Source organism: Betta splendens, chromosome 5 (assembly GCF_900634795.4).
Source record: "Betta splendens chromosome 5, fBetSpl5.4, whole genome shotgun sequence".
Taxonomy (NCBI): Eukaryota; Metazoa; Chordata; class Actinopteri; order Anabantiformes; family Osphronemidae; genus Betta; species Betta splendens.
In genome coordinates this window covers 17,112,589-17,138,544 of record NC_040885.2, presented here as the reverse complement: position 1 = coordinate 17,138,544, position 25,956 = coordinate 17,112,589, and the positions used below count along the sequence as shown (strand labels likewise).

The window sequence follows — 25,956 nt, the reverse complement described above, 5'->3', positions numbered from 1 at the left end:
TTTTATCTAATGACATCTTATTATTATAATTTCCATCTGAATAAGAATAAAACCCAGAACGTATGAGTTTAATAGACAATCTGTTGTGTTGAGGGATTGTTTCATTAGAGCATTTGTTAAGTCAAGGACAATACATAAAATTATTAAATCAGACTGGATCAAAGTTAGTCTGGCTGTTTCCATTGTCCTTTACTGTTGTAATCATAAATGATTAATTATTTGCTTTTTGGTAATTAGTTAATTTCTTCTCACAGTTTTTGCCATAATACGGTTTGTTGCACACACACAATGCTATTGCTGGACTGCCCACTGCCTCACACTTGCCCTGTACTTCGTTACCACATTTCAGGTTGCTGCAAACATTTTTTGTAATCTCTTCGTCATTTTTTATCATGACATGAAATTTTCCTTTGAATAATTTTTTTGACAACAATGTCACTATCTTACACTCCCCTTCATATATGTTTGGATTAGTATTAAAACTGAGGTCATATTCAACGTTTTCATAAAGACTAATGGTATCAGAAGTATCAGAGCTGGAACTCTCATGAGAATTCCCATGAAAAGCGTGCACTGCTGTGTAAGTCTGTAACATGGGGACGTTATCCACAGTCTCCTTGCATTCACGAAGTTTTCCTTCAACTTCAGAACACCAGAACATTTGTGTAAGACACTTTTTAATGGCTTGTTTGACCTTTTCTGCCAGGTTGTACTTTCCTGGAGTTTGTCTGGCTACACCAACACTGATTCCTTCCTTTGAGGACATGGAAAACCCATACAGGGTGTGTTTGTTCCGATATTTTCCAAAAAAAGACATTGTAGACCGCTTGGTTTTAAACGCAACTACTATCCACTCATATTTCTTCTCAAAAAAAATCTCCAAATGCTCCCTGATTTCTTTGGCTAGAGTCTTGCGATCCTTGTTTTTGTCAATGAGATCGGTCACATCGCTTTCAACATATTCGCTAATTTGAGAAATGCAGTGTTTCTGCACTTGGAACAAAGCTGCTGCAGTGTCATATTCAATGTCAGTTAACCTTTCAATCCTGGCTTGAGAATTTATTTTCTTCAAATCGTAATAGAATTCATTTAACAGGTTGCCTCTGAAGATGAGTGAATTAATGAACGCACTGAATTGCTCGATGTCCGTCTTATGACAGTTAACATAGTCTGCAAGCATCAGTCCCAGGTTGCTTATGAACGTCGGCTCCTTCGCTGTCAACAGCTCGTGTAACATCTTGGTCGCAGGTTCATACTTCTGGTAGGACGTTAGAAATTCTTCTAAGTATCTCTTCTTTGCCTCCTGATCCTCTGACTCCGATAAGGATCTCAATAGAACATAAAAGTCTGACCAGGCCACCTCAATATCCATCTCTGGCTTGGAATAAGCACCACTGGCCCAACTGTCCCATCTCTGCTTAACATGATACTTGTCAAGTTTAATATTAAGATTTTGAAACTCATCAATCACTTTTTCTAACACTGAATTATCTTTGGTTGCTCCTGTGATAATTAAGAAAGCTGTATTTAAAATAGAACCAGCTATTTTATCCTTTTCTATGAGATCTAAAATAGGAATGGACGCCTGTCTGATCTCATTTAGGTGTGCAACAAAAAACTCTACAGCACTTTTCATTTGTTTTAGAATATCTTCCTTTGAAGGAGCACTGACAACAGTTACTGAGAGGAGGAGCTGAGACACCATCAGCAGCAGAAACACCTGAGCATGAGATGCCATCACTCTGAAAACAAAAAGTAAAAATAATCATTTTAAATAAAGCAGTTTTTACTTTAGAACATCATTTAGAAATTCAGCACAATTGTACAATTTTTCCGATTTACACTAAATTACACATGAAAAAATACAGAATGCAGACGTATAATCCCACACAGAGTTGTATGAGAAAATGTAACTTTTAAGGCATTGCTCAAAGTCATGTTTAGGTCTGTTAATAAATAGTGATCTATGCACACGTGATTTAGAACAGCTGTGTATAAGATAATTAGCTCCCAATTGACATTTTACGCTAAACATCAGTAATAAATAGTAAATAGTTATTAAAGCATATGGGTTCAGACCTGAATGGAGGCTTGGACAGCTTGTGATGGTCAACAGGCTGCTCGTACACAAGCTGTCGGTAGGTGGTTGAGTCTTAGGTGAAGTTTCTGATCTCTGAGCTCAACAGAATGGATCCAGGGGTTAATATAGAAAGTCGGTTTAACCACACCTTCTACAGAAACACTGAGCCTGTGACTGATAAGTAAAACAAATAAAGTGAAGACAGGTGAGTACTAAAAAATTCAAATTATCAGCTTAGTAAATGAAAAAAAGACCTTACTCCTGCCATAGAAATAAATGTTTATTCAGATCTTCAGGTCCTATTATAAAATACATAATACATAACAAGACATAAAGCACATCTGATGAGAGGGCTCAGACAAAAGAACAAAAATGTCTTTGTTACATTTAAGAATTTCATTACCTTGATGGTAAAATAGTTGAGCTGCCACTACAGTCAAGGAGGCAGTTCAACATTCTTTACTCCCTCTCTTCACTCTGAAATGAGAAATCATTAACACAGTTGAGTTATTAATCATTCAGCATCTGATCAGTGGCAACCATGTATGCAGTGGTTCTCTGATCTAAGGACAATTACTTGTATAAATAATAACAATGTTGCAGACTATTAGGTCTGGTTGTAAAAATCATCTGTATTCTCTGGGATGTCTGAGGAAGTAAACCCTGGCAAACTGTTACACACCTGCAAAGAGAAACCGACAAGTCAGAGAAAGGAAAATTTAGCAGTTTTCAAGAGGTTAAGGCAGATCACCACCCACTGTGATCCTGGTTTTGCTGGAGCTGTCTTCTGTTAAAAGCAGATTTATTTTTCTCTCCACTGTCTAATGCTGCTCAGTGGCATCCTAGTTGGGTTCTCTGAATGACACTCAATTGGTTTCTGTTGTTGTTAAGCAGATTACAATTAAGTTGCACGTGATAATACCCAACAAAAAATAGTTATCTAATAACTTTACTGTACATGTGCATGTTATGGATTCAGCATTTTGGTTGTGTGTGTGCTTAGTTTCCAGTCTTATTTCGGTTTTTCCTGTATTGTTTCCTGTCTGCCTTGGTTTTTGTTTACTCACCTAGTCATGTGTCACCACTTCCTGTTTTATTTTGGTATCACTTCCGGTTTAGTTCTGTTCTCCTCAATCAGTCATGTGAAATCACCACCTGCATCCCATTAATCATTAGTTGGTTATTTGTACCCCTGCACTTACACCTTTGCTTTGCCAGATTGTTTGCTCACTTACCCGTGTCAAGCATTAATACCCAGTAAGTCCTTCTTGTGTACCAGCTCAAGTTTTGTTGCTCACCTTGCCTTGCCTGCTCCCTTGATTCTGGTTTTGCACTCTGCCTGGTATTTTTGACTCTTGCCTGAGATTGACCACTGATTGCCTGATCCCTGTCTGTGCCGCTGCTATCATCCTTGCAAACTCGTGTACCGACCTCTGCCTGTCCGACCAAGAGTTTTAATAAACCCTCTGATACCTCACGTCGCGTCTGCGCTGTGCGTTTGGGTCCTCCACCGTGTCTTTCCTGACAGTGCATTATTAAAATAAATGGTGAATTCCAAAAATAAGTGTAATGTATTTGTGACCAAACGTTTGGTCAAGAAAGACTATACAAGCTTTACGGTTTAAGGAAGACAAGAATTAATTACTGCAAAATATTGTAAGTTCAAAATTCTGTTGAATCAATCTACCACAGGAGGTGACAGGCCTAAAAACATACTATGGTGTTCAGATACTTGTACTGGAATGACAGACATTATTGGGTTAGTTTTGTCAGGTGACGTGTTCAGATCAGAGTTCTGGGTGATAAAACAACTGACCGTTTCTTTATTTGAATAGATTTGAGTTTATTTTACCTCCGCATGTAACAAGTAACAAAGACTAATCTTCCCTAAATTTTCATAGCAAACATAAAATTCTCGTTTAGTTTGGCTTCTTAGATTTGCATTCTGGCAAATGACAAAGGCGATGAACCATTTTGTGCTCCTTATATGTACAGCAGTGTTTCTTTGTGGAGTAGATCAGTAGCATTCATGTGGTAAAACTGTATAATGGTAAAACTATAATGTTTTTAATTCATAGATGGAGCATGTTTGTTACGTACTGAGGGACAAACGAGACTAAGAGGAGGACCCAAATGCACGACCCACACAGACAGGACAGAATACTAGCAGGTTTTAATAAATGATCAAATGAACACAAGGGAAACACGAACTAAGAGCCCTGCACATGCAGGATGACAAGGCAGAAACACTTAAACAGTCATGGATACATAGGTGACTAGTGAAAGATCACTGCAGAGCAGGAACGTAACTGAAACATGATCAGAACACTACACCACCCTTGACGCACACAGGACAAACAAACCTTGATACAGGAAGCACGATGACATGGTAACAACGCACAATGGACCAACAACCACTGAACTAAAACTAGGACCTTAAATCCTAAATACAGCTGACACTAGTTAGGGAAAGGCTCCTCCAAAAGATGCAGGCGTCGTGGGACACGTGCCCTGCAGTCAGTGAGTAACACACTGATCCCAGGTTCCCACACTGGCTCCATGTGCTGTGACCAATGAACCATGAAGGAACTTGTGTGACAGATGCTGCAGAGTGTGACATCACCACCATCTGGAGGGAACAGTTCCCATTGGCTGCAACCTTTAAAATCATGAAGTGAGACATCAACATAACTCATCATGTGACATCTTCAGGTTGTGATTGTCGTCTACAAAGTGACCGCTGGCTGAGCATCAGCTGACTGAGCAGCAGCTCTGTGTCTGGGGGGGGGGGGTGCTCCTGGGGGCTGCAGCTTCCTGAAGCGTGCCCACTCCCTTTGGAGAATTACTGGGCTGCTGGTGGAGTGGGTGTCATTCACATTGAGCTCTGCTCTCCAGAGCTTTCCCACACTCTGTCCATTAGCAGAGAACAGACGCGTGTCCCAGCAAACTGGAAAAGCAGTGAGTGAAACATGACAGGTTAAAACTGGATCATTTATGATGTGCATAGATTAAGGTTTACTACTTTAAATGCTTTAACCTTAATCTCTCATGTGTTTGGTCCAATGGGGAATCAGACACAACCTTTGGTTCAACATGACTTCACTGCTCAGCTTGAGAAGCTACAATGTAGCTGAGCTGATGTTCAGTCATTTCATTTAGAAGCAGCATCTTAAATGTTAGAAACACACAACAGGACAAAGTTCAGAATTTCACCTAAACACAAGAATAAACCAAGAGTTCTGTAAACCTTCCATTTAACCCAAGCTGGAATGAAGAAGCGTCCACGTTTCAGAGGCTCAGTCTCATTGAACCTTTGTATGTTCAGGCCAAAGGTCTGAATGTATTGTCCCTCAGGACTCTGAGAGACACTTTCCTCTGGTTTCCCACACTCTGTCCTTTCACTGCAGGAACAATAGAAGTGTGTCTTATTACGCGCCGCAATAGAAACAGTGTGATTTACGTTCAGACGCCTGACAGCTCTGTACACACACACACAAATGATTTTATGGCTCGATTGGCTGTTTATGAAATGAAAAATCAAATGACTTGGATTATTTTATTTAAATAAACAGACTAAACCTCATAGTAGATTTTATACTATGTACATTTGTTTAATTGTCCTAATGACAGACTTTATCTTTATATCTAAATATAAGGAAAATGTTTTTAAATATAATGAATGACTTTAAGAATTCAGCACAAGACAGAATCTTCATGAGAGGTTCATTTATTCAACAACAAACAAAAAATTTACAGCTTCAATAAGAGGTGATGATGCATCACAACAGTCACTTGTAGGTTTCTACAAGACAAACTACTCAGACAGAGTAAAGGAACAAGGGTCTTTACAAAAGACAAACCATTCACAGTGTGAGGACACAGTGCTCACTGTCTGTGGACGTCTTCTCCTAAATGCATGAAACCTTCTCATCACTGGTAACCAACCTTCACTTGATTCTCATGATGGAACAGGTCATTTGTCACAGTTTGACATTTAAAGTCTGTTGTACAGATACAAAACACATTGATCTTAAAACAGATCAGTTTTCAGCAAAAACATTAACGACATAAAGTTCTGATATGAAGTAAGGTTATTGATCAACATGATCAGTAGCAAATGATTATAAACATGACTGCATCATATTCTACAACAAAATGATGCATCAGAATTTATAATTGTGTCACAGAATATTATGACGTAGAGAAAACGTTTTAGAAAAAAGCTTCATCAACATCTGGATCTTATAACAGATCATGTTTCATGCAACATGCATGAGAAAATTCTCTTCCATAAATTGAAAAATATTGTTGTTGTTTCCTCAGGAAATTTCACATCAAATTCAACCTTCTGTTGATACAGAAGAACAAGTCCAGAAGATTTCAAAGAAACCAGTTCCAGTAATCTTTGACCAGTGTGGTCCCAGTTTGTCTGGTAGTGACTCCACTGTGTAGGTGTCTACCACGGCCTCCAGGGGGCGCTGCTGGCTGGACTCTTCTCTTTGACGCTGGTCTGGACTGAGGAGCTCAGAGGAGAGGAGTCGTCCTCTCTCAGGTTCTTCTCACAGGGCGACTGCAGGTTGCTGAAGTGGTCCAGCAGTTTACTCTGCTGCTGGTTCTGCTGCTGCAGTCGTGTGAGGAAGCAAACCGTCATCTCCAGGATGTCGGCTTTCTCCAGCTTGGAGTCTGGCTGCTGTTTGAGGAACTCTGGACCCAGGAGAGACTTGAGCTGCTCGATGCTGCTGTTGATTCGCTCTCTGCGTAACTTCTCCACCAATGCTTTCTGAGCTGCAGGAAGAAGAATGAAGCCGTTATTAACATTGCTCTGCATTATATGAGCAGCATCAACAAATACAAGCTTGTAGGATTCATGCTGAAGTCCTGCTGAGTCTAGAATTTACCTTGTGGCTCAGAGTCAGATGCTCCTGAGAACTGGTGATTGCTGCAGTGATTGTAGGAGCCATGTCTGGATGTGTGAGCTGTAGAGGTCTCTGTAGAGAGAGTCTGATCTCTGCTGGCTCCATCCCTCCTATTTATAGTCCCACATCTCCATATGAATGTGTGGGTCCTGGTCTGGCTGCAGTTTCTCACACTCTCAGCCAATCACAGAGCTTGATGAGACAATGAGGCACACGGGGCAAATGTGGCCCAAGGGACAATGGTTAGATCTCAGGGGAACAGATGGAGGACGGGTGCTGATGGAGAGAGGCTCTTAGCGCTTTGAGTGAAGCTGGGAAAGTGGTGATTCTGTAGAGATTGTTAAAAATTGATTAAAAAAATTGAGTGTTTACAGAAGAGATGTTTTGACACTTCAACTAATTTATGTACATAAAAAGACACATACACTCTTTAGGTCATTATAGTTTAATTTAAACAGCAAAAGCAGGACAGGTTTTTAAACCATGAACAGAATCACATCCAATTAAGCTCTGTCCAGTCTGTTCACACTGACATATAGATTTGAACTATATCAAACAGAAGTCTTTAAAAAGTAAAACAGTATAACAAAGGCTGTTTACTTACAGCAGTTCACTGCTCTTTTATCTAATGACATCTTATTATTATAATTTCCATCTGAATAAGAATAAAACCCAGAACGTATGAGTTTAATAGACAATCTGTTGTGTTGAGGGATTGTTTCATTAGAGCATTTGTTAAGTCAAGGACAATACATAAAATTATTAAATCAGACTGGATCAAAGTTAGTCTGGCTGTTTCCATTGTCCTTTACTGTTGTAATCATAAATGATTAATTATTTGCTTTTTGGTAATTAGTTAATTTCTTCTCACAGTTTTTGCCATAATACGGTTTGTTGCACACACACAATGCTATTGCTGGACTGCCCACTGCCTCACACTTGCCCTGTACTTCGTTACCACATTTCAGGTTGCTGCAAACATTTTTTGTAATCTCTTCGTCATTTTTTATCATGACATGAAATTTTCCTTTGAATAATTTTTTTGACAACAATGTCACTATCTTACACTCCCCTTCATATATGTTTGGATTAGTATTAAAACTGAGGTCATATTCAACGTTTTCATAAAGACTAATGGTATCAGAAGTATCAGAGCTGGAACTCTCATGAGAATTCCCATGAAAAGCGTGCACTGCTGTGTAAGTCTGTAACATGGGGACGTTATCCACAGTCTCCTTGCATTCACGAAGTTTTCCTTCAACTTCAGAACACCAGAACATTTGTGTAAGACACTTTTTAATGGCTTGTTTGACCTTTTCTGCCAGGTTGTACTTTCCTGGAGTTTGTCTGGCTACACCAACACTGATTCCTTCCTTTGAGGACATGGAAAACCCATACAGGGTGTGTTTGTTCCGATATTTTCCAAAAAAAGACATTGTAGACCGCTTGGTTTTAAACGCAACTACTATCCACTCATATTTCTTCTCAAAAAAAATCTCCAAATGCTCCCTGATTTCTTTGGCTAGAGTCTTGCGATCCTTGTTTTTGTCAATGAGATCGGTCACATCGCTTTCAACATATTCGCTAATTTGAGAAATGCAGTGTTTCTGCACTTGGAACAAAGCTGCTGCAGTGTCATATTCAATGTCAGTTAACCTTTCAATCCTGGCTTGAGAATTTATTTTCTTCAAATCGTAATAGAATTCATTTAACAGGTTGCCTCTGAAGATGAGTGAATTAATGAACGCACTGAATTGCTCGATGTCCGTCTTATGACAGTTAACATAGTCTGCAAGCATCAGTCCCAGGTTGCTTATGAACGTCGGCTCCTTCGCTGTCAACAGCTCGTGTAACATCTTGGTCGCAGGTTCATACTTCTGGTAGGACGTTAGAAATTCTTCTAAGTATCTCTTCTTTGCCTCCTGATCCTCTGACTCCGATAAGGATCTCAATAGAACATAAAAGTCTGACCAGGCCACCTCAATATCCATCTCTGGCTTGGAATAAGCACCACTGGCCCAACTGTCCCATCTCTGCTTAACATGATACTTGTCAAGTTTAATATTAAGATTTTGAAACTCATCAATCACTTTTTCTAACACTGAATTATCTTTGGTTGCTCCTGTGATAATTAAGAAAGCTGTATTTAAAATAGAACCAGCTATTTTATCCTTTTCTATGAGATCTAAAATAGGAATGGACGCCTGTCTGATCTCATTTAGGTGTGCAACAAAAAACTCTACAGCACTTTTCATTTGTTTTAGAATATCTTCCTTTGAAGGAGCACTGACAACAGTTACTGAGAGGAGGAGCTGAGACACCATCAGCAGCAGAAACACCTGAGCATGAGATGCCATCACTCTGAAAACAAAAAGTAAAAATAATCATTTTAAATAAAGCAGTTTTTACTTTAGAACATCATTTAGAAATTCAGCACAATTGTACAATTTTTCCGATTTACACTAAATTACACATGAAAAAATACAGAATGCAGACGTATAATCCCACACAGAGTTGTATGAGAAAATGTAACTTTTAAGGCATTGCTCAAAGTCATGTTTAGGTCTGTTAATAAATAGTGATCTATGCACACGTGATTTAGAACAGCTGTGTATAAGATAATTAGCTCCCAATTGACATTTTACGCTAAACATCAGTAATAAATAGTAAATAGTTATTAAAGCATATGGGTTCAGACCTGAATGGAGGCTTGGACAGCTTGTGATGGTCAACAGGCTGCTCGTACACAAGCTGTCGGTAGGTGGTTGAGTCTTAGGTGAAGTTTCTGATCTCTGAGCTCAACAGAATGGATCCAGGGGTTAATATAGAAAGTCGGTTTAACCACACCTTCTACAGAAACTTTTGAGTCAGTGACTGATAAGTAAAACAAATAAAGTGAAGACAGGTGAGTACTAAAAAAATCTAATTATCAGCTTAGTAAATGAAAAAAGACCTTACTCCTGCCATAGAAATAAATGTTTATTCAGATCTTCAGGTCTTATTATAAAATACATAATACATAACAAGACATAAAGCACATCTGATGAGAGGGCTCAGACAAAAGAACAAAAATGTCTTTGTTACATTTAAGAATTCCATTACCTTGATGGTAAAATAGTTGAGCTGCCACTACAGTCAAGGAGGCAGTTCAACATTCTTTACTCCCTCTCTTCACTCTGAAATGAGAAATCATTAACACAGTTGAGTTATTAATCATTCAGCATCTGATCAGTGGCAACCATGTATGCAGTGGTTCTCTGATCTAAGGACAATTACTTGTATAAATAATAACAATGTTGCAGACTATTAGGTCTGGTTGTAAAAATCATCTGTATTCTCTGGGATGTCTGAGGAAGTAAACCCTGGCAAACTGTTACACACCTGCAAAGCAAAACCGACAAGTCAGAGAAAGGAAAATTTAGCAGTTTTCAAGAGGTTAAGGCAGTTTACCACCCACTGTGATCCTAGTTATGCTGGAGCTGTCTTCTGTTAAAAGCAGATTTATTTTTCTCTCCACTGTCTAATGCTGCTCAGTGGCATCCTAGTTGGGTTCTCTGAATGACACTCAATTGGTTTCTGTTGTTGTTAAGCAGATTACAATTAAGTTGCACGTGATAATACCCAACAAAAAATAGTTATCTAATAACTTTACTGTACATGTGCATGTTATGGATTCAGCATTTTGGTTGTGTGTGTGCTTAGTTTCCAGTCTTATTTTGGTATTTCCTGTATTGTTTCCTGTCTGCCTTGGTTTTTGTTTACTCACCTAGTGATGTGTCATCACTTCCTGTTTTATTTTGGTATCACTTCTGGTTTAGTTCTGTTCTCCTCAATCAGTCATGTGAAATCACCACCTGAATCCCATTAATCATTAGTTGGTTATTTGTACCCCTGCACTTACACCTTTGCTTTGCCAGATTGTTTGCTCACTTACCCGTGTCAAGCATTAATACCCAGTAAGTCCTTCTTGTGTACCAGCTCAAGTTTTGTTGCTCACCTTGCCTTGCCTGCTCCCTTGATTCTGGTTTTGCACTCTGCCTGGTATTTTTGACTCTTGCCTGAGATTGACCACTGATTGCCTGATCCCTGTCTGTGCCGCTGCTATCATCCTTGCAAACTCGTGTACCGACCTCTGCCTGTCCGACCAAGAGTTTTAATAAACCCTCTGATACCTCACGTCGCGTCTGCGCTGTGCGTTTGGGTCCTCCACCGTGTCTTTCCTGACAGTGCATTATTAAAATAAATGGTGAATTCCAAAAATAAGTGTAATGTATTTGTGACCAAACGTTTGGTCAAGAAAGACTATACAAGCTTTACGGTTTAAGGAAGACAAGAATTAATTACTGCAAAATATTGTAAGTTCAAAATTCTGTTGAATCAATCTACCACAGGAGGTGACAGGCCTAAAAACATACTATGGTGTTCAGATACTTGTACTGGAATGACAGACATTATTGGGTTAGTTTTGTCAGGTGACGTGTTCAGATCAGAGTTCTGGGTGATAAAACAACTGACCGTTTCTTTATTTGAATAGATTTGAGTTTATTTTACCTCCGCATGTAACAAGTAACAAAGACTAATCTTCCCTACATTTTCATAGCAAACATAAAATTCTCGTTTAGTTTGGCTTCTTAGATTTGCATTCTGGCAAATGACAAAGGCGATGAACCATTTTGTGCTCCTTATATGTACAGCAGTGTTTCTTTGTGGAGTAGATCAGTAGCATTCATGTGGTAAAACTGTATAATGGTAAAACTATAATGTTTTTAATTCATAGATGGAGCATGTTTGTTACGTACTGAGGGACAAACGAGACTAAGAGGAGGACCCAAATGCACGACCCACACAGACAGGACGGAATACTAGCAGGTATTAATAAATGATCAAATGAACACAAGGGAAACACAAACTAAGAGCCCTGCACATGCAGGATGACAAGGCAGAAACACTTAAACAGTCATGGATACATAGGTGACTAGTGAAAGATCACTGCAGAGCAGGAACGTAACTGAAACATGATCAGAACACTACACCACCCTTGACACACACAGGACAAACAAACCTTAATACAGGAAGCACGATGACATGGTAACAATGCACAATGGACCAACAACCACTGAACTAAAACTAGGACCTTAAATCCTAAATACAGCTGACACTAGTTAGGGAAAGGCTCCTCCAAAAGATGCAGGCGTCGTGGGACACGTGCCCTGCAGTCAGTGAGTAACACACTGATCCCAGGTTCCCACACTGGCTCCATGTGCTGTGACCAATGAACCATGAAGGAACTTGTGTGACAGATGCTGCAGAGTGTGACATCACCACCATCTGGAGGGAACAGTTCCCATTGGCTGCAACCTTTAAAATCATGAAGTGAGACATCAACATAACTCATCATGTGACATCTTCAGGTTGTGATTGTCGTCTACAAAGTGACCGCTGGCTGAGCAGCAGCTCTGTGTCTGAGGGGGGGGGGGTCCTGGGGGCTCCAGCTTCCTGAAGTGTGCCCACTCCCTTTGGAGAATTACTGGGCTGCTGGTGGAGTGGGTGTCATTCACATTGAGCTCTGCTCTCCAGAGCTTTCCCACACTCTGTCCATTAGCAGAGAACAGACGCGTGTCCCAGCAAACTGGAAAAGCAGTGAGTGAAACATGACAGGTTAAAACTGGATCATTTATGATGTGTGTAGATTAAGGTTTACTACTTTAAATGCTTTAACCTTAATCTCTCATGTGTTTGGTCCAATGAGGAATCAGACACAACCTTTGGTTCAACATGACTTCACTGCTCAGCTTGAGAAGCTACAATGTAGCTGAGCTGATGTTCAGTCATTTCATTTAGAAGCAGCATCTTAAATGTTAGAAACACACAACAGGACAAAGTTCAGAGTTTCACCTAAACACAAGAATAAACCAAGAGTTCTGTAAACCTTCCATTTAACCCAAGCTGGAATGAAGAAGCGTCCACGTTTCAGAGGCTCAGTCTCATTGAACCTTTGTATGTTCAGGCCAAAGGTCTGAATGTATTGTCCCTCAGGACTCTGAGAGTCACTTTCCTCTGGTTTCCCACACTCTGTCCTTTCACTGCAGGAACAATAGAAGTGTGTCTTATTACGCGCTGCAATAGAAACAGTGTGAGTCCTGATTTACGTTCAGACGCCTGACAGCTCTGTACACACACACACAAATGATTTTATGGCTCGATTGGCTGTTTATGAAATGAAAAATCAAATGACTTGGATTATTTTATTTAAATAAACAGACTAAACCTCATAGTAGATTTTATACTATGTACATTTGTTTAATTGTCCTAATGACAGACTTTATCTTTATATCTAAATATAAGGAAAATGTTTTTAAATATAATGAATGACTTTAAGAATTCAGCACAAGACAGAATCTTCATGAGAGGTTCATTTATTCAACAACAAACAAAAGATTTACAGCTTCAATAAGAGGTGATGATGCATCACAACAGTCACTTGTAGGTTTCTACAAGACAAACTACTCAGACAGAGTAAAGGAACAAGGGTCTTTACAAAAGACAAACCATTCACAGTGTGAGGACACAGTGCTCACTGTCTGTGGACGTCTTCTCCTAAATGCATGAAACCTTCTCATCACTGGTAACCAACCTTCACTTGATTCTCATGATGGAACAGGTCATTTGTCACAGTTTGACATTTAAAGTCTGTTGTACAGGTACAAAACACATTGATCTTAAAACTTATCAGTTTTCAGCAAAAACATTAACTACATAAAGTTCTGATATGAAAAACACTGTTTCAAAGTAAGGTTATTGATCAACATGATCAGTAGCAAATAATTATAAACATGACTGTTTGCATCATATTCTACAACAAAATGAGGCATCAGAATTTATAATTGTGTCACAGAAAATTATGACGTAGAGAAAACTTTTCAGAAAAAAGCTTCAAACATCTGGATCTTATAACAGATCATGCATGAGAAAATTCTCTTCCATAAATTGAAAAATATTGTTGTTTTTTCCTCAGGAAATTTCAAATCAAATTCAACCTTCTGTTCATACAGAAGAACAAGTCCAGAAGATTTCAAAGAAACCAGTTCCAGTAATCTTTGACCAGTGTGGTCCCAGTTTGTCTGGTAGTGACTCCACTGTGTAGGTGTCTACCACGGCCTCCAGGGGGCGCTGCTGGCTGGACTCTCGTCTTTGGTGACGCTGGTCTGGACTGAGGAGCTCAGAGGAGAGGAGTCGTCCTCTCTCAGGTTCTTCTCACAGGGCGACTGCAGGTTGCTGAAGTGGTCCAGCAGTTTACTCTGCTGCTGGTTCTGCTGCTGCAGTCGTGTGAGGAAGCAAACCGTCATCTCCAGGATGTCGGCTTTCTCCAGCTTGGAGTCTGGCTGCTGTTTGAGGAACTCTGGACCCAGGAGAGACTTGAGCTGCTCGATGCTGCTGTTGATTCGCTCTCTGCGTAACTTCTCCACCAGAGGCTTTCTGAGCTGCAGGAAGAAGAATGAAGCCGTTATTAACATTGCTCTGCATTATATGAGCAGCACCAACAAATACAAGCTTGTAGGATTCATGCTGAAGTCCTGCTGAGTCTAGAATTTACCTTGTGGCTCAGAGTCAGATGCTCCTGAGAACTGGTGATTGCTGCAGTGATTGTAGGAGCCATGTCTGGATGTGTGAGCTGTAGAGGTCTCTGTAGAGAGAGTCTGATCTCTGCTGGCTCCATCCCTCCTATTTATAGTCCCACATCTCCATATGAATGTGTGGGTCCTGGTCTGGCTGCAGTTTCTCACACTCTCAGCCAATCACAGAGCTTGATGAGACAATGAGGCACACGGGGCAAATATGGCCCAAGGGACAATAGTTAGATCTCAGGGGAACAGATGGAGGACGGGTGCTGATGGAGAGAGGCTCTTAGAGCTTTGAGTGAACCTGGGAAAGTGGTGACCGTGTAGAGAGAGAACCTGCTGCCTGATGCTGAGATCAATGACTCTGACTGAGCACACGGTAATCATTACATCACATCTTTGGAATAACAATTATACTAAAGTCTGACAACTGTATGTTGTATCAACAGTAAGTTCTTGTAGACATCTTTGCTATTTACTTGATTCAATGATACAATTAATTTCCAAAAACTGAAAAGTTCATTATTTTGAACTAATGCAGATCTTTGGTATTAAATTTAGAAGATATTTATATAGAAGTATTTGATGTAATAAATAATTATTAGGAAAAAGAAACGTAAGCCTGCATCATCAAACCTAAAAGTAGTCATGACACACTTCTGATACGTGTGTCCAGATGCAGGCGTCGTGGGACACGTGCCCTGCAGTCAGTGAGTAACACACTGATCCCAGGTTCCCACACTGGCTCCATGTGCTGTGACCAATGAACCATGAAGGAACTTGTGTGACAGATGCTGCAGAGTGTGACATCACCACCATCTGGAGGGAACAGTTCCCATTGGCTGCAACCTTTAAAATCATAAAGTGAGACGTCAACATAACTCATCATGTGACATCCTCAGGTTGTGATTGTCGTCTACAAACTGAACGTCAAGATGACGTCTGTAATTAGGACAATTAAACAAATGTACACAGTATAAACTTTCCAAAGTTTATTCTGTTTATTTAAATGAAATAATCCAAGTCATTTGATTTTTCATTTCATAAACAGCCAATCGAGCCATAAAATCATTTGTGTGTGTGTGTACAGAGCTGTCAGGCGTCTGAACGTAAATCAAGACTCACACTGTTTCTATTGCGGCGCGTAATAAGACACACTTCTATTGTTCCTGCAGTGAAAGGACAGAGTGTGGGAAACCAGAGGAAAGTGACTCTCAGAGTCCTGAGGGACAATACATTCAGACCTTTGGCCTGAACATACAAAGGTTCAATGAGACTGAGCCTCTGAAACGTGGACGCTTCTTCATTCCAGCTTGGGTTAAATGGAAGGTTTACAGAACTCTTGGTTTATTCTCGTGTTTAGGTGAAACTCTGAACTTTGTCCTGTTGTGTGTTTCTAACATTTAAGATGCTGCTTCTAAATGAAATGACTGAACATCAGTGACTTCATGCATCACAAAGTCATGTTGAACCAAAGGTTGTGTCTGATTCCTCATTGGACCAAACACATGAGAGATTAAGGTTAAAGCATTTAATGTAGTAAACCTTAATCTACACACATCATAAATGATCCAGTTTTAACCTGTCATGTTTCACTCACTGCTTTTCCAGTTTGCTGGGACACGCGTCTGTTCTCTGCTAATGGACAGAGTGTGGGAAAGCTCTGGAGAGCAGAGCTCAATGTGAATGACACCCACTCCACCAGCAGCCCAGTAATTCTCCAAAGAGAGTGGGCACGCTTCAGGAAGCTGCAGCCCCCAGGAGCACCCCCCCCCCCGACACACGTATGAGAAGTGTGTCATGACTACTTTTAGGTTTAATGATGCAGGTTTACTTTTATTTTTGTTAATAATATTTATTACAACAAATGCTTATATTTTTTCAGTTTAAAACCAAATATCTGCATTATTTTGAAATAGTGAACTTGTCAGTTGGGACAAAAATTGTATCATTAAATCAAGTAAATAGCAAAGATGTCTACAAGAACTTACTGTTGATACAACATACAGTTGTCAGACTTTAGTATAATTGTTATTCCAAAGATGTGATGTAATGATTACCGTGTGCTCAGTCAGAGTCATTGATCTCAGCATCAGGCAGCAGGTTCTCTCTCTACACGGTCACCACTTTCCCAGGTTCACTCAAAGCGCTAAGAGCCTCTCTCCATCAGCACCCGTCCTCCATCTGTTCCCCTGAGATCTAACTATTGTCCCTTGGGCCATATTTGCCCCGTGTGCCTCATTGTCTCATCAAGCTCTGTGATTGGCTGAGAGTGTGAGAAACTGCAGCCAGACCAGGACCCACACATTCATATGGAGATGTGGGACTATAAATAGGAGGGATGGAGCCAGCAGAGATCAGACTCTCTCTACAGAGACCTCTACAGCTCACACATCCAGACATGGCTCCTACAATCACTGCAGCAATCACCAGTTCTCAGGAGCATCTGACTCTGAGCCACAAGGTAAATTCTAGACTCAGCAGGACTTCAGCATGAATCCTACAAGCTTGTATTTGTTGATGCTGCTCATATAATGCAGAGCAATGTTATTAACGGCTTCATTCTTCTTCCTGCAGCTCAGAAAGCCTCTGGTGGAGAAGTTACGCAGAGAGCGAATCAACAGCAGCATCGAGCAGCTCAAGTCTCTCCTGGGTCCAGAGTTCCTCAAACAGCAGCCAGACTCCAAGCTGGAGAAAGCCGACATCCTGGAGATGACGGTTTGCTTCCTCACACGACTGCAGCAGCAGCATGGAGCTGTGGCCTCAGCAGCTGTCACTCAGGGATACTCCAGGTGTGTCCAGGAGGTCACATACTTCCTGTCCAAGGAGGGGGTGAAGGCACAAACTCTGAGGAGCCTGCAGAACCCCATCAACAAGCTGGAGTCTTCCTCTGATAGCGTCCTAAGAGACACTGACTCTGAGTGTCTGAGCTCTTCAGTCCAGACCAGCATCAGCAAAGAGAAGAGTGCGGTCAACAGCGCCCCCTGGAGGCCGTGGTAGACACCTACACACTGGAGTCAAACTGAGGCGACCACATTGGTCAAAGATCACAGGAATTTCTTCAGTGAAATTTAAAAGGTTGTTCATCTGGTTAAACAGAATAATTTCATTTCTTGTTTTTAAGAAAAACAACATTTCCTATGGAAATAATATTTTTTTTCTAATTGAGAAAGAAACTTTATATAATGGTGCCAGAGATAAATCACAGAAACCTGTGTGTTATTTTTTGGTGATATGTATAAGTTGAAATTATTGACTTCTTGCTTGTTAATGATCATATTTGATCAAAACCATCTTTGTTCACTGAGTGAACAGTTTTTGTAAATGTGGACACTTTCAGTTTTCTGGAACGCAAACAATCGATCTGTTATTAGATCCATGTGTATTTTATCCTCTTCTACTCTGAAGGTTTCACCGTTCACATGATTCTGTCAAAAACAGTAACGACACTGGAATTTCTTGTGAAATTATATTGATTAATGTGCTTGTATCACATTATGATTATTGTCCTGGGATCTGTTTCAAGATTAGTATTTTGTTTCCTTTGATTTAAAGGACGTAATTATGTCTTAATTATGTGAGACTGTGATGATTAATGTACTGCTGCTGTCTTTTGTAAAGACTAGAGTTCCTCTCCTCACGTTGAGAACATGGTGCCTTGGACATGTTACCAAGTTGTGGTTGTGATGTATCATCACATTTATCTGCTTCCTGTTGAGAAGTTCATACTTAATTATTAAGTTGTACTAATAAACAGACGTATAATTGACTTCCATTTGAACTGTGTGTTAATTAGTACTAACTAACTATATCTATAACTATATCTAATCAGTGTATAATAGTGTAGCAAAATCTGGACACAGATTTAATCAACTCTATGACATGTGCATGTTTTCTGGCTGAGGCCTCACTCAGTTATTGATCCTTTATCAACCCAGAAAGTCTGCAAACAAAAACAGTGTCATAGGTCTTAGGTCACTGTCAGATGTCAGAAAACTAAAATTCAACAGTAAAACAGTAAAACTACATTGAGAAGCAGATTTACTGTGGAAGAATAGGTCAAAGTATTTTTATTCCGTATTCAATTTTCAGTTTTACACTGTCAGATGTCTTTAAAAGGGGGGGGGGGGGGCTAAAGTTCAACAGTAAAAACACTGCAGGCCCTCGAATCTATGTAGAAAGACATTAACTGTGGAGGAATGAGCAAAGTACTTAATTTAGTATTACATTTTTATTATTACACTGTCAGTATTCAGTTTTCAGTGTTACACTGTCAGATGACTTTAAAAAGGGTCAAAAACCTACATATCAACAGTAAAAGCACCCACATTTGTTTGACAGTGTTATAGGTCTGAATTAATGGCCTCTAACATGAAGTCAGTGCTGAGCTGCTCAGGCACATGGACGTCATGTTATGTTGCTGTAGCAGCTTTTACTTCCTGGCTGGAAAAAGCTGCTTCATCCTTAAAAGCATAAATATTATTTAACCATTGTGTGGAAATAATAAAACTGTGCTTTGTAAAAATGTGAGCATCGCAGCATAACTGCTATGTACAAATATCTAACAACAAAACCCCTGTGTGCTGTTCACACCTACAGTAAAATGATGAGAGATGAGCAGAGTTTCAATGATTATTGCTGCTGGTCAATGCGTTGCAGCCATTATAGCTCATCTACGACCCCATCCCTGCTTGTCTGCTGCCTTCAGGGACAGTGCAGAGTGTCAGTCATTTCTTCATCAAGTCATAAGTCTTCATCCAATAAAATCAAAGGATGAACCTTCGTCATCACAGTTCAAACCTGTGGACAAAGTGTGGGAACGCTTTGCAGAGAGTCAAAGTTCAAGTTGATTTGCATCCTTACCCACAACCAGCAGTCGCCTCATGTCCTGAGGGATTTGGCACACTTCTAAAAACACCTGCCTCCATCTCCCTCCAGCATCTAAAGACAATGAAACTAGACGTACAGCAATAAAACAACTCTACGGTAGATGAGACTTCATATTCTCTACATCTACAATCTGCACTATTAATAATTTACCATCAGTGTAGTTTAATGCCACTGGTACATTTAAACTCTGGAGTCAACCAATGAGGCTCCTTCCCTCCAGATGGCTGCTGACGTCACTTTCTGTGTCTATTACAGCACACGGCGGAAAGCCACCACAAAAGCTCCTTTCAAGGATCCTTTGTAGAGCACTGACCACAGCAGTCAAAGAGCGAGTGTGGGAAACGGAGAACATGATTCTACTCACACCAGCCACACCACAGTGGACACATCTGCCACTTCTGGACTCCAGGAAGACTTTGTGTCAGTACAAGAGTCTGGTTCAGTTTAGTATAAAATAAAAGAACACTCTAAACTGCTAATACTACAACCTTGACTAGACCATGAACCTCTGATCAGTCAAACTGAGACAATGATTAATATTGAAATATTCCATCACTACAGGCAACACACTATCTTATAGAAACGATCCAGATGTAAGATTTTTGAGGTTTTGTTGGTTCATATGAAAACTATAGTTCAAAACAATGTTAATCTTTAAATAATGAGCCAGTTTTCCTTTTTGAAGCGTAACCTGCTGACCAGATACTTCCTAAGTTGCTCCCCAACATTAGTGCCCATGAAACTGCTTCTAAATTACTCAGTAGGTCGTTGTAGTAGGGCTCGTGCTTATTCTATGCTAATGAATGGAGTGTGGGAAAGCTCTGAGGCCCAGGCTGGTGGGACTGACATCCGCTGTGCAGCCAACGAATTCCCTGAAGGGATTTGGCACACTTCAAGAACCCCGTCCCCCCAAACGCACCCCCAGCCCTGTGTAGAGCTGCAGTTCTAATAGTCAACAGGAGACAGAACGACGAAAACTTTCATTTTTTATGAAGATTTCCAGATGATGACGATGTGGGAGTGTGACACTCTTTGCTGATAAGACTTTGAACTACATTTCCAGCATGTTTCCACATTTACAAACTGCCTAAACCAGCCAATAGGAGCCTTTCCCTCCAAAGCAGTGGGTGATGTCAGTCTGTTCCTCTTACAACAAAAGGCAGCATCTGTCACATAGGATGCTTTGTGGTTCACCGGTCACAGCACATGGAGTCAGTGTGGGAAACCGGGATCAACTTGTTACTCACACTGACAACAAGGCACGTGTCCAATATCGCCTGCATGTGAACAACACATGCTCTTTGTTCATATTAGATGTCATGATTGCAGATGTCACTGTTTCCCATGATTGTGTTTATTTTGAAAATAAAATTTGTGTTGCATTAAGACAAGAAATAAATATCAAATAAATACAGCTACAGTAAGTAATTAACTAAATATAGCTCACCTGGTTAATTCAAAATGCTATAATTAGATGGATTAATATGCAGTTATTTCCAGGAGAGTTCTTTTATCTCATGTACTATATCACATGATATATATCAGCGTTTGCTCAGTTAAAGTCACTGAAAGCGGATTTGTTCCTTAGCAGGGTCACCACTTTCCCAGATTCTTTTTCCATCAGCCACCAGTCCTCCATCTGTTCCCTTAAGATCCAACTATTATTCCCTGGTAATATAACACCATTAGCTGTGCTGATGCTCCACATGCTCTATTGTCTCATCAAGCTCTGTGATTGGCTGAGAGTGTGAGAAACTGCAGCCAGACCAGGACCCACACATTCATATGGAGATGTGGGACTATAAATAGGAGGGATGGAGCCAGCAGAGATCAGACTCTCTCTACAGAGACCTCTACAGCTCACACATCCAGACATGGCTCCTACAATCACTGCAGCAATCACCAGTTCTCAGGAGCATCTGACTCTGAGCCACAAGGTAAATTCTAGACTCAGCAGGACTTCAGCATGAATCCTACAAGCTTGTATTTGTTGATGCTGCTCATATAATGCAGAGCAATGTCATTAACGGCTTCATTCTTCTTCCTGCAGCTCAGAAAGCCTCTGGTGGAGAAGTTACGCAGAGAGCGAATCAACAGCAGCATCGAGCAGCTCAAGTCTCTCCTGGGTCCAGAGTTCCTCAAACAGCAGCCAGACTCCAAGCTGGAGAAAGCCGACATCCTGGAGATGACGGTTTGCTTCCTCACACGACTGCAGCAGCAGAACCAGCAGCAGAGTAAACTGCTGGACCACTTCAGCAACCTGCAGTCGCCCTGTGAGAAGAACCTGAGAGAGGAGGACTCCTCTCCTCTGAGCTCCTCAGTCCAGACCAGCGTCAAAGACAAGAGTCCAGCCAGCAGCGCCCCCTGGAGGCCGTGGTAGACACCTACACAGTGGAGTCACTACCAGACAAACTGGGACCACACTGGTCAACGGTTACTGGAACTGGTTTCTTTGAAATCTTATAGACTTGTTCTTCTGTATGAACAGAAGGTTGAATTTGATTTGAAATTTCCCAAGGAAAGAAGAGAAGAAGGAAGAGAATCTTCTCATGCATGTTGCATGAAACTTTTCATAATTTTTCATAATTTTTTGTGAAACACATAAATTTGATTGTTATATTTCTAATCGCTTGGTTTCTACTGATCATGTTGATCGGTAATCTTACTTCGAAAATGTCTTTTTTTTATCTGTGGTTTATGTGATGGCTGAAATTTGATCTGTTTTTGGATCAATTTGTTTTGTATTTGTACAACAGATCTGTCAAACTGTGACAGATGAACTGTTCCAAGGTTGAATTCTATTTGAAAAATTCCTAAGGAAACAATGTCTTTCAGTTTAAGGAAGATAATCTTCTCATGCATGTTGCATGAATCAAACCTGATTGCATCAGCAAGAATGAGACCATAATGGTGTCATTCTTTCTCTACTGGTCAAATATTTAAATGTTATATTGACATTATGTTTTGTTCATATTATTATGAACGTAAACACATTTTAATTTCTGATTGGACAAGGTGGATGTGTTGTAAGATCCAAACATGTATTTTTTCTTAACAACACTGTTATAACCAACCACAGATTTTCCTGTGATGTGCTTCAGTGCATGTAACAAATTGCTGATCAGTTTTATGATCAGTATTATCATTGTACTGTATGAACTGCTAATTGTTAGTGTTTAAATTGACAATTTAACGATTACACTTTTATAGTGAACTGATGTGTTTGTTAAAACAGTTTGACCGGTTCTATGGTCACTTTTTACTTATTTTGTATGTTATGAGGACCGTGTCCTCGTCATTTGTCATTCTATGATGACAGGTCTTTCTTGTGATGTATCATCATCTCTGAATGAGGCTTTTCTCATTCTCTGAATAAATGTGCCTTGTTTAATAAACAAACAGCCATCTGAAAAGTTTTGTTTCCTTGTTTTGTTTCTGTCTTTATCTTATTAATATTTTAAGGTCAACTTAACTGATAATGGAACTTTGTTATTCTTAATGCATCACTTACCTCGCAGTACATTGCACTATGCTCAGTTACAACTAATGGATGATGACAGGTTTGCTGCGTCACTTCTCTGGTGTGAATGTGAAAACTTTAAAGTGATGATGCACAATAAGGGGCGCGTCCATTGTTCCTGCAGTGAAAAGACAAAGTGTGGGAAAGTGACGGAAACTCACTAACAAAGCCCTCAGTGACAAAAGATCAAGACCTTTGTCCTAAAAAGAGACAGAGATCAAACGACACTGAATGAGAATTTCTCAGTCTGTTGAACAACATATATGCAAAATAAATTTTCCTTAAATTAATTCCACTAACTTTAATTTATCATGGATCCTAATGCATTTCAAAATCTGACAAAAGATAATTGATAACAGTAAAGAACATACTAACAATCCGGTTTTGTTTTGGAAATTATTCAAAATAATATGTTTGTTATGAATTTAGGAATATGTGATGATATCATATGATTTAGGTTCACATTGGAGAAACTATTATACCAAAGTCTGTACCATCATCTGTCACAGACAGAAGTAAATAGGTGAGGACCCAAATGCACAAAACAGGACTTGATGAAATGAGGTTTTGGTGACCAGCAGCCTACAGGGTGGGCCGACAGGTGGTGGTCAAACGGTGAATCCAAAACTCCAGCAAAAGCACAAAGGCAGAGGCACGAGTCAAAAAGACCATAGACTTACTAGTAATGCTGGTGTGTGTAAATATATATATATATATATATATATATATATATATGGAGAAGGCTTGGAAGGTGAAGGCCACAGTGGTGCCTGTGGTGATCGGAGCACTAGGGGCTGTGACCCCCAAACTGGAGGAGTGGCTACAACAGATCCCTGGAAAAACATCCGAAATCTCAGTCCAGAAAAGTGCAGTCCTAGGAACAGCAAGGATACTGCACAGAACCCTCAAGCTCCCTGGCCTCTGGTAGAGGACCCGAGCTTGGAAAGTGGATGAGACCACCCGCGGAGGGTGAGAATAGAGTGTTGTGTATACACACTCTATTCTCACCCTCCGCGGGTGGTCTCATCCACTTTCCAAGTATCATATATATATATATATATATATATATATATATATATATATATATACAGTTGAAGAATCAGAACTATGACAGAAAAAGTAACTAAACAGGAAATTATCAAAATAAAACAGGAAACCAGACAAAACCATAGCTAAACAGCAGGACCCGTGGTCACGGTTCTCAAACAATATGTATTGAAGACAACATGGTTCGCTTCAGAAGAAGGCTAGGAAGTAAAAACAGGAGGAGGACAAAGAGGAAGAAGCCGGACCGACTCAGTGGACCTGAGGGTCTGTATCTTCGTCAAAGTTCTGCATTAGATTCAGATGGGGCGGTGCAGTGGGTACAGTAGCACTGCCGCCTCAGAGAGAAGGGCGCGGGTTCTCTGCAGTAGAAAATGGATGGATTCAGATGTAAGTATATGGGTATATGAAAAAAAACATGACCTGGTCAATGTGATTGGACTTAATTAATTAATTAAGTGAAGTGGATCAAACCACCCACAGTGCAGTTCTGACATTCTGCCTGTGCAACAGAACGCCTGTTTACACCTGACTCAAAATTCAAAGCTAATTATCACCATGAAGCACTGAGAAACTCTAGTCGGAGGTCGAAGCTCGACCTCTGGGTTGTGTCACTGAGCACAACCACATCCCTGTGAAAAGAAGTCTGAGCCGTTATAAGGCAGTACGTTAGCGCCACCTGGTGGTCGTTGGATCCACTGGCAGAGGAGGAAGCCGGACCAACTCAGTGGACCTGTGGTTCTGTTGGGAACGTCTGACTGAATGTAGAAACATAGGTTAAATATTTAACTTTTTCCAGTTCAGTGATGGCGTTCACCTCTGAGTCCCTGTTTCCTAAAGTCTGTGCCACGGTTTTTGTTGAGGTTGAGAAGAGTTTGGCCCATAGTCGAACCTCAGATTCAGGAGGAACGATTGTTTGTTGCTTAAGTTTGCAGTGTGTTAGAGTGGAGCGGCTGGTGTGAGATTGAGCTCCCCCCAATCTGAGGCCATCGTCTCCACAGGAAAAGGGTGGCTGGTCTTTGTTGGGGGAGCGCTCCTGCTCCATGTGAACAGGTTGAGCATCTTTTGGTCTTGTTCACGAGTGAGAGAATGAGTGCGACACCGACTGTTGTGGTGGAGAAGGAGCTGACCCCCGGGAAGAGGCCCTGGGGAGGACCCAGGACAGGACGGACTATGTCTGGACTGCTTCTGGGAACGCCCTGGGATCCCCCCCGGTGAGCTGGAGGTGGCCAGCGAGTGGGACTGGGGTTAGGGCCATGGTGACCAATTGAAAAACTCAAACAACACAAGTGACGGCCAGGTGAGCGATGACTCAATGGAGACTAAATGAAGGGGCTGCTGCTCCTCCTCCCCCTCACTTCAAATTTAAGAAAGAAGGAAAAGGCTTTAATGGTTATTATCACATACAATGTAATGTGTAATGTGAATGCAGAGGCTCAAGAGGTGCACACAGTAACTGTGCTTTAAATATGTTAATGTTGATGCTACTCATAGTTTGCATGCAGCCGGTCATCTCCAACTGTAAAACAGACTTAAATACAGGACAAACAACCATGTATAATAACAATGATAACAGCACAGTCTGAGTCTTCTGAGTTTTCATCCTTACTGCTGCTGTCCAGTTATCTTTTCAAGTTAATCCAAACCAAAGTCTATTGTTAAATCCTCATATGCATATGTAAACTTGTATTAAAACTAATAGATATTGGGATACAGTTCAATACACAAAAACAAAAGTTTGTCTGACTGCATTAGCTGCAGAGGAATGTTTGAGTGCTTTCACTTTACCACAGATGCTGAATCAGAACAAGATGCTTCAGTCAAGAAGCCCAGACCCAAGAAGAAGGTGACATCCACCATACGACCCAACTGCAGGAACCCCAGTGC

The 25,956-nt window shown here is 40.5% G+C and overlaps 4 protein-coding genes and 2 long non-coding RNA genes across 6 annotated transcripts; 2 read left to right on the top strand and 4 right to left on the bottom strand.

Annotated features, from left to right (window-relative positions):
• Positions 1–1,588: 1,588 nt before the first annotated feature.
• Positions 1,589–2,550, bottom strand: LOC114855362 (uncharacterized). Its single transcript, XR_003785926.2, has 3 exons — positions 2,484–2,550; positions 2,080–2,173; positions 1,589–1,742 (listed from the first exon to the last, which is right to left on the bottom strand). It is a non-coding gene; the product is annotated as an uncharacterized LOC114855362 (long non-coding RNA).
• Positions 2,551–5,797: 3,247 nt separating this feature from the next.
• LOC114855356 (transcription factor HES-5-like) lies at positions 5,798–7,215 on the bottom strand. The gene is made up of 2 exons (XM_029150496.3): positions 6,979–7,215; positions 5,798–6,860 (listed from the first exon to the last, which is right to left on the bottom strand). The coding sequence occupies exons 1-2, from the start codon at positions 7,099–7,101 to the stop codon at positions 6,537–6,539; spliced, it is 447 nt and encodes a 148-aa protein (XP_029006329.1). The 5' UTR covers positions 7,102–7,215; the 3' UTR covers positions 5,798–6,536.
• Positions 7,216–9,203: 1,988 nt separating this feature from the next.
• Positions 9,204–10,165, bottom strand: LOC114855361 (uncharacterized). Its single transcript, XR_003785925.2, has 3 exons — positions 10,099–10,165; positions 9,695–9,788; positions 9,204–9,357 (listed from the first exon to the last, which is right to left on the bottom strand). It is a non-coding gene; the product is annotated as an uncharacterized LOC114855361 (long non-coding RNA).
• A 3,231-nt stretch (positions 10,166–13,396) lies between these two features.
• LOC114855346 (transcription factor HES-5-like) lies at positions 13,397–14,815 on the bottom strand. Its single transcript, XM_029150486.3, has 2 exons — positions 14,591–14,815; positions 13,397–14,477 (listed from the first exon to the last, which is right to left on the bottom strand). The coding sequence occupies exons 1-2, from the start codon at positions 14,711–14,713 to the stop codon at positions 14,145–14,147; spliced, it is 456 nt and encodes a 151-aa protein (XP_029006319.1). The 5' UTR covers positions 14,714–14,815; the 3' UTR covers positions 13,397–14,144.
• A 2,067-nt stretch (positions 14,816–16,882) lies between these two features.
• On the top strand, positions 16,883–18,384 carry LOC114855341 (transcription factor HES-5-like). Its single transcript, XM_029150480.2, has 2 exons — positions 16,883–17,079; positions 17,193–18,384. Exons 1-2 carry the CDS (start codon positions 16,957–16,959, stop codon positions 17,613–17,615), a joined length of 546 nt encoding a protein of 181 aa, XP_029006313.1. The 5' UTR covers positions 16,883–16,956; the 3' UTR covers positions 17,616–18,384.
• A 2,898-nt stretch (positions 18,385–21,282) lies between these two features.
• On the top strand, positions 21,283–22,918 carry LOC114855347 (transcription factor HES-5-like). Its single transcript, XM_029150487.3, has 2 exons — positions 21,283–21,442; positions 21,556–22,918. Exons 1-2 carry the CDS (start codon positions 21,320–21,322, stop codon positions 21,883–21,885), a joined length of 453 nt encoding a protein of 150 aa, XP_029006320.1. The 5' UTR covers positions 21,283–21,319; the 3' UTR covers positions 21,886–22,918.
• Positions 22,919–25,956: the final 3,038 nt, after the last annotated feature.